The 12,708-nt window shown below is 41.7% G+C and overlaps 1 protein-coding gene across 8 annotated transcripts in view; it reads right to left on the bottom strand.

Annotated features, from left to right (window-relative positions):
- The window catches only part of LOC115254371 (protein tramtrack, beta isoform), a 64,569-nt gene that overhangs the window by 19,928 nt on the left and 31,933 nt on the right, over window positions 1-12,708 (bottom strand). For all 8 annotated transcript variants that reach the window (XM_062846252.1, XM_062846250.1, XM_062846251.1 and 5 more), the window contains 3 exons: window positions 4,855-5,257; window positions 4,545-4,790; window positions 2,445-2,516 (listed from right to left, as the gene is read on the bottom strand). In XM_062846252.1, the coding sequence (XP_062702236.1) occupies window positions 2,445-2,516; window positions 4,545-4,790; window positions 4,855-5,257 (721 nt within the window). The remainder of the gene's footprint in view (window positions 1-2,444; window positions 2,517-4,544; window positions 4,791-4,854; window positions 5,258-12,708) is intronic.

The raw sequence follows: 12,708 nt of genomic DNA, 5'->3' as shown, positions 1-12,708 counted from the left end.
TACAGATCGAGGTATGCTCCATAGAATGCACCTGTCAATTCTACATCAATAAAAAATTGGTTGGTTAGCCGCAATCAGTTGAAACCATTATTTAATTCAGAAAAACAGTGTTTTTAGGGGAAAATGGGGCAAAATGGACACTTACACTCAATTCCGGTGAATGAAACTATCACCAATCGATTCCTTGGCATTTTTCCATTCGGAAAAGATGGGCTTCAAAGATCGCAACCAGCCGCAATAATTAGGTGCCTTTTTGGGTCGGTTTTTTCCCACTGTGCACTGAGGTGATGTTTTCAGGGTAGTCATGGCCAAAATGACGGGCGCGTCAGCACCAGAACGCTCCCCTGAAATTCTGCAGAAGATGGTGGAAACGCTGTTCCAGCGCCACAATAGGTTGTCATGGTAACAAACGACGAGATCATCGCAATAGAGAAGTTCCTTAGCCTTTCGAGACGGTATTTCTGCATGCAACCTCGCCGGTCTAGAACACGTTTGTAAAGGTCAGTTTTCTCGGCTGAGCTAATGTGGCCCATCCGTCTCCAAAGGGTTAAGCTAAAGCGTCAGCTGGGCTGCCATCGAGTGCGCCATACATCACCTTCTTCTTCTTCTTTTTGGCTCTACGTCCACACAGGGACTTGGCCTGCCTCGCTTCAACTTTGTGTTCTTTGAGCACTTCCACAGTTATTAATGAAGGGCTTCCTTTGCCTGCCATTTCATGAATTTATATATTGTGAGGCAAGTACAATGATACACTATGCCTAGGATGTCGAGAAAATGTTCCCGACTGGAACGGGAATCGAACCCGCCGCCTTTGGATTGGCGATCCATAGCCTTAACCACTAGACTATCTGGAGACCCATACATCACCTAGGAGTCTCGGATAACCTATGCAGGATATTGGAGAGGTACTTCCAGAATAGGGTGCTATAATCTATAACACCGAGGAAGGTGAAAGGAGCTACAACATCACCGCGGGGGTATCTCAGGGGTCCATCCTGGGCCCGGTACTTTGGAACGCGGCGTATGATGGTGTAATGAGGCCCATATTTCCACCGGGTGTAAAGTTGGTTGGCTTTGTCCATGATATTACCCTCGTGGTATACGGCTAGTTGATAGAGAAAGTGGGGCTGACAGCAGCGCACGTGATTTGAATAGTGAAAGACTGGATGAGATCAAGAAAGATGGCAATCGAGCATCACAAAACGGAGGTGGTGGTGGTGGTGGTGAACAAGTAAGTCCGAACAGTAGGCAGTGGTCACCACAGGCGGGTGCGCGATCAACTCCTAGCGCTTGCTGAAGCAACTTGGGGTCCTGATCGACGATATGTAATATGATATTCGATAGCCACGTGGAATATCTCTGCAAGAGTAACGAGCGTGACCAAATGGAAGCGCAGGTCCCATGGCGAATCCCATGTCCCGAGTGCACAAGCTGCGACGAGACCGTGGAGCATGTGCTTTTCGAAAGCTCACGCTTCGTGGAGCATCGGAGGTGGAGATATCACTTCGGACAACATTGTTGAAAGGATGTGTACGGGGACGGACAAGTGGGATTCCGTATCTTCCGCCGTCTCCCGAATCATGCTTGAACTATAGAGAAAATGGCAGACAGACCAGCAGCAAATTAAGTAAAACTTGCTAACTTGTCACTTCTGCATACGTTTGGCAAAGGTATCCCATACTAACTTCAAGCTCGTCGAGTCGACAATCTGAAAGGAACGTCCAACATAGCTCTGGTCCTCACAAGTTCCTCATTGGGTCAGCCCAAAAACATGAAACATGAAACCCCCTCAAGGCATCAGCAGCAATCGGAACGATATGAGAAAGTTTTATTCAAGAATCAATCGTGTGCGGTGCAAGACTGCGCCAGTATCCGCTAAATGCAAGGTTCAAAAAAGACAGTCAAAACATTGGTGATTGCCAGACGGAAGAACCTGTACCAGTTGAAAAACAGTAAGGCTGCAGGGATCGACATGATTTGTTCAAGTGATTGTTAATGCCCAGTGACCGGTGCTCTTACTTAGAAACTGAGATTCGCTGCTCCAAACTAGGGCATTTGGTATGAAAAGGGTACTTTATTCGGTCCAGTACTGTGCGTCAAGCAAATGAAATTTAGGCGTTGTGTAAAAATATGTTTTTGTGTAAAAAAAAAACTAAAAAATTAAGAGAAATTCTGTTGGATTTCAATAGAAATGGTAGTACAGTGGAAAGTAATGTTGAACTGAATTTTCTGTTGTGTTATATTAGATTGGTTCATTTTGTATAAGAGTTGAGCGCTACAACTTTTCGAACATTGATTTTCTGGTTTCAGTACACCCTAATGAACAGATTAAACCGGTCGGAGGCAGGTGAGTTCTGATAACCGAAATCGGTATTTGGGTATACATCACTCAGGTTAGTTAATTTTGCTTTCAACCTTATTACTGGTAAACTAAAACGACTTACCTGCTTGGGTTTTGTCGTTTCCTTCCATCTCTATCTCATCGTCGTCGTCATCCTGTTTCACAGCGTCTTCATCTGAAATGGAGGGATATTCAATGAACCGTTTGACTAATGCTATGCAGGAGAAATTTTGCCATGCATTCTGGAGAAGTCGATGAGGGGAATTTCTACAAGAATCGTTATGTTTATAGGATCTACAAATGAGACTTTGAAAGATTGGTGGAAAATATTTGAATGATTGATCGAGAAACTTTGGAGAAACTCTGGGAGGTTACACTGTTGAAAATGCTTTGACATCCATGTGCACAACATAACATGTGCTCGATGAACAAATTGAGATTTGAAATTATGAAAAGAAATCCACGTACTCCGGTGAGACTCGAACTCACGACTCCCAATTCGCTAGACGGGCGCTTCTATTCCTTCAAGCTACGGAGTCACTCGACTATCTCCGTCGCCAGCAGGCCTAGAACTGAACTCGATTCCACAATCGCACATGGTTATCTTCTTTTCACAATCCAAACCCCCTTCGGATGGGATTAGATGCACATCTAACACATTGTCTGTTGTGCACATGTATGTCAAAGCGGGAGAGGAAGTTATTTTTAATTGTCGAGAGCTTCGGGCACTGCCTTCCAATCACTTATTGGTATGGCCTGCTGGCGACGGAGATAATCGAGTGACTCCGTAGCTTGAAGGAATAGAAGCGCTCTCTCTCTCTTCTTGGCGTAACGTCCTCATTGGGACAAAGCCTGCTTCTCAGCTTAGTGTTCTATGAGCACTTCCACAGTTATTAACTGAGAGCTTCCTCTGCCAATGACCATTTTGCATGCGTATTAGTATGGGACAAACATCAAATTCTCGCTCCAGTTGACTTTTTCGATTCCATTTAGGTCTCATATGAACTGTGCAAAATTTCAGCGCAATCGGTGAAACTATAATTTAGCGCAAGCGGTGCAAAGTTTTCATAGGATTTACTATGGGAAAAGTTACACTTTCAGATAAAAATTCCCAGAGGTCGCCCCTTGTCTCGTTAATTCAAATCGATCAACGCTTCTTGTAGAAAAATCATTTATGAAACTTTCCTTCGAAGACCGCAAAACAATTGGACGCTTGTGGAAAAAGTTATTGATTTATTACCGATTAGTGATCCAACGAACGGCTTTTTGTTTTGTTTTATCAGCAGCACTGCTGCTGCCGTTGCTGCATTGGGTGGCGGGTGGCATCACCACCCCCAGAAACAGCAGCAGCCAAGGCAGCAGCTACAGTGCTGCTAATAAAACAAAACAAAAAGCCGTTCGTTGGATCACTAATCGGTAATAAATCAATAACTTTTTCCACAAGCATCCAATTGTTTTGCGGTCTTCGAAGGAAAGTTTCATAAATGATTTTTCTACAAGAAGCGTTGATCGATTTGAATTAAGGCGACAAGGGGCGACCTCTGGGATTTTTTGTTTGAAAGTGTAACTTTTCCCATAGTAAATCCTATGAAAACTTTGCACCGCTTGCGCTAAATTATAGTTTCACCGATTGCGCTGAAATTTTGCACAGTTCATATGGGACCTAAATGGGATCTAAAAAGTCGACTGGAGCGAGGATTCATTTTTTCCATACAAGCGTGTCCCATACTAATGCGTATATCGTGTGGCAGGCACGAAGATACTCTATGCCCAAGGAAGTCAAGGAAATTTCCTTTACGAAAAGATCCTGGACCGACCGGGAATCGAACCCGTCACCCTCAGCATGGTCATGCTGAATACCCGTGCGTTTACCGCCTCGGCTATATGGGAATAGAAGCGCCCGTCTAGCGAATTGGGAGTCGTGAGTTCGAGTCTCACCGGAGTACGTGGATTTCTTTTCATAATTTCAAATCTCAATTTGTTCATCGAGCACATGTTCTGTTGTGCACATGGATGTCAAAGCATTTTCAACAGTGTAATTTCCCACATGGCTTGGTCAGCCAAAAACAAAATCAAGAAATTGACAACTCTGGGAGGGTTGCGCTTAAGAAAAATTTGGATAAAAGAAATGTTGTATTATTAATGGACCAAATCCATCAAAAGAACTCCTTAACCGACCGATTTGGTTCAAATCGTGTCTTACCTATGATCAGATCTTCTGTCTTGATGCACAGTTCGTTCCCACTCCCTCCGTTGTCACTGTCGCCATCATCGCCGCTCTGCTGAAGGTTGTGACGTTGTTGGTGCAGTTTCTGCTGACTAGAAGCCTTCGCAGGCGTAGATGAGGCTACAGGTTGTAGGTTTAAGCTGTTCAGGAAGTTCCCCGAGGGCTTAATTCCACTGAGGGCACTGTTCTGCTGTCCTTTGGCTTGTTCACTGCGTTGAGGACCTGGAATGCAAATGAGAGATATCAGCTTGTGTCACACATTTAAACCACTACTGATGAAACCTACTGCATCCTCTTTGGCCACTTTGGTTCGATGATGATTCCTGGGTTTGTCCCGCAGCGGATGCGCTCGAACTGCTTCCGCCACCGGGGCTGGCGATTTGGTTGAGATTGAGTGCCGCATCCGATCCGCACAGGCCGCGGATCTTCAGTATTTCGGCACATTTCATCAGATCTGGCAGACCGGCCTGAGATACGTTCACTTCTCCTTTGTACATGAAATCGACCAGCGCCTGGATGGCCCACAGTTTGATCTCCCGTGGAAGTATGATGATGGGGTGCTTGCACGGGTTCTCGCCGAGCAAGTTCTCGAAGAAGGTAGAACATGCTGCCAGTACCAGCCGATGACAGTGCACCTGGTGGCCCTCGCAGGCGAGCGTCACGTCCACAAACCGTTGGCCAGCCAATAGCTGGAATGGAGAGAAGAAAAGAAAATCAAAATAAGATGACCGAAAGGTGGAAACTGCACTATAATAAGCACTTGATAGTCGCTGAGGACCCAATAGCCGAGGCGGTAAACGCACGGGTATTCAGCATGACCATGCTGAGGGTGACGGGTTCGATTCCCGGTCGGTCCAGGATCTTTTCGTAAAGGAAATTTCCTTGACTTCCTTGGGCATAGAGTATCTTCGTGCCTGCCACACGATATACGCATGCAAAATGGTCATTGGCAGAGGAAGCTCTCAGTTAATAACTGTGGAAGTGCTCATAGAACACTAAGCTGAGAAGCAGGCTTTGTCCCAATGAGGACGTTACGCCAAGAAGAGAGAGAGAGAGAGTCGCTGAGGACAGATACATAGATATTCAAACATTGTGAAGGATTTTTTTTTTCGTATACGTAAGGTCTTCCAAACTGTCTTTGAGTTTACATCATGAAATCTACGGGTGGAATAGTGAATTTTTACATCATAAAGGGTGTCCACGGTGAAATTGACCCACAGAAAATATTGTATAACTTTTGAATGCGTTCGCCAAAATAGCTAATTTTTTGATCATGAATAGTATATTATGTGTAGCTAATACCATAAAATTTTCATGAAAATCGGTTGAGTATTGGCGGAGATAACGTTGAAACAAGGGAATTGCCACTTGAGAATCTTGTGCAAACAAACATTTTGGAAAATATCACTTTTTTGCCGTTTCAACTCTGGCGCCAAAAATACTGAACCGATTTCAATGAAAATTTTTATGTACGTAAAGTTTGTATGTAGAATTAATTTGTCAAAATTTCATTCAATTTGATAATACCGGTAAAAAGTTATAGTCATATATGTCGCACTATCTCACAATAAGCAGATGTGGTTTTTGGTATAATGAAATTCAAACTGTACTTACTTTGAAAGTAGGTACTCAACAAAAATGGCTGAAATGTGCACTGTAAACAGTTTAACACAACAATTTTACACTGTCAAAGTTTTATAAAAATCGGGACAGTGTTACCAGTTCTACACTGAAAAAAATTTTGTTGTGGAAACTACCGATTCCATAGTAAAATTACTAACCGTACCTATGATTCTCAACAAACAACAATTTCCAGTTAATTCCACTAAAACACTGTCAACTTAACTAGCAGTGCAGTTAACATTACCAAAAATAATCTTAATTTAACCAATGAGCATTGTATTTTTGACCATAATGTGTTGTAAAATGCGTGTCCACGAAAAATTAACAATGTTTTGTTGTTGAGACGACTACGCTTTTAGTTGAATTTACTACAATGCATAGTAATTTCAAGCATATTTCAGTTACCTTAACAGATTTTGTTGTCGGTTGAGAATCATAGGTACGGTTAGTAATTTTACTATGGCATCGGTAGTTTCCACAACAAAATTTATTTCAGTGTACAGTCAAAATAGTGCACGCGGAACTAAAAATGGTCAAAAAGTACCTAAAATTCACCTTGAAGCGATTTGAGCTTTGGATATTTACTAGAAAAAGTGCTGAACCGATTTCGATCAAAGTTTTGCCACTTAATTGATACTATGTTAAGAATATCGAGTGAAATTTTCAAACGTTTTGATGAGGTAACAAAAAAGTTATAGCCTAAAGCAATTTTTTGAAATGGGTGCCCAAATTTATTTTATGATATCGACAATATCTGCGCCAATACTCAACCGATTTTAATGAAAATATTATGGTATTAGCTACACATAATATACTATTCATGGTAAAAAATTAGCTATTTTGGCAATCAAAAGTTATACATTATTTTCTGTGTGCCAATTTCATCGTGGACACCCTTTACAAAGCCATGATATGTGCTGGGGCCCATGGCGCAGTGGTCACAGGCTCGCTCCATAAGCGGATGACCATGGGTTCGATCCCAGCCCCGGCATTTCGTCAGTTGCTCTTCCCCCCGAGAGCAGCTGACACTCTTCTGAGCTCATAGCTCTAACGAACCCGTAAAAATAAAAATACATCAACATCCTGACTCAACATATGTTGACATATATATGCTACCATGGACAGAATAGAAAAGTGAAAGCAGCCCTGGTCTTTTAGCTGCTATCACTTTTCCATTCTATTCGGTATGGTAGAATAGAATTTTCTGTACAAACTGTTAGTGCAGCTGTCAGTTCTAATCACTCTCGTAGTGCCCCAGTAGACAAAGTAGCTGTAAATTAGGTTAACCTGCCATGGATTTCGTTGCACAGTAACTTGACTCCAAAAAAAGTGCCGAAGTCTACGCAAAATAAGGCCTGCATTCGAGAGTAGCCCGAACAATACATCAGACGCTGTGTTATAAGTACAAGTAATCGGTGAATCGTGCAAGGCAGCCGTCAGGTGAAGAGCTACCAGGAGGTTGTTAATCCCGAAAATAAAAGGCAATAATGCTAGTAAGTCGAACCCCAGCCAGGTCGGCCCAGTTTCGGGTTCAAAAGTAGGGGGTGCCACCTTGAATAGATCTTCAACCACCGCAGAGTCAGGGGGAAGACGCCTCTTGGATCCTAGTGGATAACCAGAGAAAAAGAGGAACAGGAGCTTAGAGATGCTACGCCAAGGAGAGGTAGAAGGACAATTGCCAAGAGAGACGGAAAGGAAGACGTTGTCATCGGAAAGGACTAGTCTAAGTGCTCTGAGGTTTTGAAGTCGGTGAAGTTTGAAGAGCTATGTGCAGCTCCCGGATCTTGGAGTCGACGTACGTAACGTAGTATTCGACGTACTCGTACCGACGAAATGACCCTCGAGCTCAAGCGAGACAAAACCCGTAAGGGCTACCAGTGTCGAACACCAAAAAATCTGTTAAAGTAGGAAATCTCAAGGTGAGCTGATCGAAATGTTCACTGGGCAAACACGAGTCGCCATTAACTTGCTTCAGGTGTCTTGACGAGTGTCTTGAACTGAGACACAAGTCGTAGGATTGTAAATGCCCGAACAGGAGCAAGTTGCATAGGTGATGCGGATTCCGCGAACAGCAAAAACTCTCTTCAGGTTTAAGGCTTAAGGACAGACTTGTTAGAATCCCAAAATTGCCGCTACAATGGCCGGTTTTGGTACCTACTCACGATTTCGAGGGCACAAATCTCTTCGTAAACAAAACCAGTACACTCTGAGCTTCTTATTTTAAGCTTATTACAAGTTAGCAAGAACAGAATAATAAAATGCTCTGTTGTTTGAATCTTGCTTCTTGAGATTTGTGCGTCTGATGTTCTGATGCACTGTTAAAGCGGGATTTCAAGACGTTTGTCCTTAAACTACCCGGTCTTCAAGAGAGGCATTCCTAGGAATGTCCACCCTATGTACGAATGGAAAACCACTGGTGAACTCAAGCTGTTGCGAACCTGCACCGCGATTGTCTACGGGCACAGTAATGAGTGCAGCGAGCGCGTATTGATGAGATGTGGAATGAGCGACAGGTGGCCTTTGCAGTTGCCATAATTGCCAAAATGAGGGCATCTACTAGAGTACCATTACGAACCCGTGGAGTGATGCCAACAGCATCAAGAGCAAGAGCAGTCTTAAGAGGTGAGCTTGGCCATCGTCGGCTTCGTTGACGATATTACGCTGCAATTCTACGGGGTGCTATTGAAATCTGAAAGTCTCAACTCTTCATAACATTAAAAAATGTAGGTTAGCTTACTTAACCCTAAAAGGGATACCTGGGGTCCATTGGACCCCAGGAACCTTTCAGAGCTCGTCTTTGATGGAACACACTCAGCGAGGTGACGAAACTGAGGCCATGAAGGTATCCCTTTTAGGGTTAAAAAACTGTATAGCTTAATTATAGCGCGGTAGTGGATTATGTTGCGCATTTCACCGTAGCTTATCTCGCAAAATGTACAGAATCACTCATAGATCGTCTCGAGTACATCATATCATGTTCGTGTCTTCAACAATAAGTGCAGAACTTTGTTGAAGTTCGACCGCGCAGAAGATACCGAATATAACAGCGCATATCTATATTAGCGTTTTCGTACAACTTAGCGCGATAATTTTAACGAATAAAATGACAAATGTTGATGTCGAAGCGAATTCACAGCTTTCGTTTTTTTTTGTAATGTCAGTAAAGTTAATGCTATCAATTTCAGAGAGAATCTTTTGGGCACTTTTCTGCTATAACTCAGCCAATTCAGAACCAATTGACACAATTTTTGGAACGCGATGAGATACGTATAGTATCTAGCCGTGTACAAAATTTCAAGTCAATTGGTTTGGAATTGACTGAGTTATAGCGAAGAGTGCCCAAAATACCGGCCGCTACCCAATATGAAACAGTACTTCTTAGTACGACCTTCAAATTTCCATTCAACCCCACGGTGGGAGTAAAATTCCATCACCGGAGGTAATCCTTCTGGGATACCGATTCGAAAGGAAACCTCCTAGAAGGTTTCGCCCCCCATCCCCAAGGTTTCCAACACAAACAAAGCAAAGGATAAAACTTCCAATTTACCCTTTATTTCTTCCCAGAAAGATGGGTTTGCAACATTTGCGTCAAAAACAAGATTGAAGAAAATGGGATATCTGATTTTTTTTCTTCCGTGCGAATGAGAGAATCGATCCACTGTTTTCAACGAATAATTAGTGTGCCATATTAAGCAAGAAAGCTTCCCGCTCAGTCATGCTAAGCAAAGAAATGCAAAGAAACAAGAAGTGGTTTTTAATCAATAGAAGAAAAACCGTTCTTATTTAATTCCCGGTCGGAAAGAGGAATCGAACACGCCGTCGTCCGGAGCGCGTTCCAAAGCCCTACCACAAGGCTAACTGGAGACCCCATGAAATCCTACTTAAGGTTGAAGAAATCTTCATTGATATCATCGTCATGACTAAATTTTCGAAAGCAGGTTTCTCGTTCAAAAATGAAATGTTTGCATTGCAAATATATTCACTGAGCGAGAAAACTGCTTTCTAAATTTCAATAATGACAATGATATCAATGACGAATTCTTCAACCAAATAAATTAATTAAACGCTGTTGGCCTCTCTTTTTTTAATAGGATAGATTGGTGAAGTACTAGATTTGTAGTAATGAGCTGAATTTTAGTATGGTGAGAAGGTCAATAGGAAGCAATCAGTGAAGTACTAGATTGAAAGTAGTGAGCTGGATTTTTGTATGGTGAGATGATCAGTTCTCCATATCTGTAATGAAATAGTACAAACAGCATGGGTTATATGATTTCTTGACTAATTTGATGCTATTTGAGCAAAAGTTTGGGTAACTGTGTTGTTGTATTATTTATTTCTTGCAGCTTCAACAACAGTTACCCAAACTTTTGCTCAAACAGCATTAAATTAGGCAAGAATCCTTATAACCCATGCTGTTTGCACCATTTCATTGCAGAAATGGAGAACTGATCATCTCACCATACAAAAATCCAGCTCACTACTTTCAATCTAGTACTTCACTGATTGCTTCCTATAGGAGGCAATCCGTGAAGTACTAGATTGAAAGTAGTGAACTGGATTTTTGTATGGTGAGATGTTCAATTCTCCATTTCTGCTTCTGCAATGAAATGGTTCAAACAGCGAGGGTATTATGATTTCTTGACTAATTTGATGCTGTTTGAGCAAAAGTTTGGGTAACTGTGTTGTTGAAGTTGCATGAAATAAATAATACAACAACAAAGTTACCCAAACTTTTGCTCAAACAGCATCAAATTTGCCAAGAAATCATATATGTAACCCACGCTGTTTGCACCAATTCATTGCAAAAATGGAAAATTGAACATCTCACCATACAAAAATCCAACTCACTACTTTCAATCTAGTACTTCACTGATTGCCTCCTATTCTCCGTTTCTGCAATGAAAAGGTGCAAAAGATTGGTGAAGTACTAGATTTGTAGTAATGAGCTGAATTTTAGTATGGTGAGAAGGTCAATAGGAGGCAATCAGTGAAGTACTAGATTGAAAGTAGTGAGCTGGTTTTTTGTATGGTGAGATGTTCAATTCTCCATTTCTGCAATGAAATGGTTCAAACAGCGAGGGTATTATGATTTCTTGACTAATTTGATGCTGTTTGAGCAAAAGTTTGGGTAACTGTGTTGTTGAAGTTGCATGAAATAAATAATACAACAACAAAGTTACCCAAACTTTTGCTCAAACAGCATCAAATTTGCCAAGAAATCATTGCAAAAATGGAGAATTGAACATCTCACCATACAAAAATCCAACTTACTACTTTCAATCTAGTACTTCACTGATTGCCTCCTATTCTCCGTTTCTGCAATGAAAAGGTGCAAAAAGCGTGGGTATTATGATTCCTTGCCTAATTTGATGCTGCTTGAGCAAAACTTTGGGCAACAGTGTTGTTGGTTTCTCCATTTCTTGAAACATAAACAACATAGTTATCCAAAGTTTTGCTCAAACAGCATCAAATTAGGCAAGGAATCATAATACCCACGCTTTTTGCACCATTTGATTTCATTGCAGAAACGGAGAATTGACCTTATCACCATACTAAAATTCAGCTCATTACTACAAATCTAGTACTACACCGAACGTGCCTCATTGTGTTTTTTTATTTTCATATAATTGTTAGTCATTAATTATCGAAATCATTGTTGTTTACGAAAATGTTCGGTAGTCCATTAAAGGACAATTTGAAAGATGAACAAATGAATAAACGACCAAGCCGCCTCGTTTTTCTCCGTGGTGAATGCTGGATACCATCGAATATTGTTTCGCCACTGGGCTATCTCAAATTAGATTTCAATGATTGGCAATTGGTAATGATAGCCTCGAGTGATAGAAATGACGAATTTCGGCTGTCGTATTTGTTAATGATCGCGTATCCCCAAAAGTGAATCGCCAGCAGGGCAGTTCTGGATAATTTTCCGACGCAGGTGTATTATTTTTATTTTTTTTAGGAAGAGTGATAGGGTATGGGTAACCAATATAATTGGGCCCCTACCCCATGCCACATATTTTGGAGCTGCACTGTTATGTTTTGCGGCTATTTCATAATTACTCTTCACGTACCCGACCCCCGATAATTCATTTTCAAAATGCTGGTATTTCGTCAAGTCTCATCGGATTTTTCTGAAGTCACCCTCAATCGATCATAAATTTGTGCTAGTTTATTATACTCAAGTGGCCATGCGATATCCGGAACCATTCCGGGAATATTCCGGATTGTGTTGGAGTCAGGGTGGTTACCAAAATGGCTAAAAGTGATTATTTCATGTGTTATTGTGTATGAACCATCGATTTTTAGCGATTTTTTTGTTGCGAACAGTGAAACACAACTGCGATAATCAGATTTGAAAAAGTTGACCCATCCGGATCACCGTGACAGGTTCCACGGGGCCTCATTGGGGACACTTCTGGTATTCAACCTAAACAATTTCTGGTTTGCAAGCAAAACAAGCCGTGACGCGTATCAATCTTCGTGATTTCGAGAGAATATTGAGGAAAAAAATGAC

The sequence above is a fragment of the Aedes albopictus genome, chromosome 1, assembly GCF_035046485.1.
Source record: "Aedes albopictus strain Foshan chromosome 1, AalbF5, whole genome shotgun sequence".
Classification (NCBI taxonomy): Eukaryota; Metazoa; Arthropoda; class Insecta; order Diptera; family Culicidae; genus Aedes; species Aedes albopictus.
Note: the sequence above shows the minus strand (reverse complement) of the source record. Positions and strands in the feature narration are given on the sequence as shown.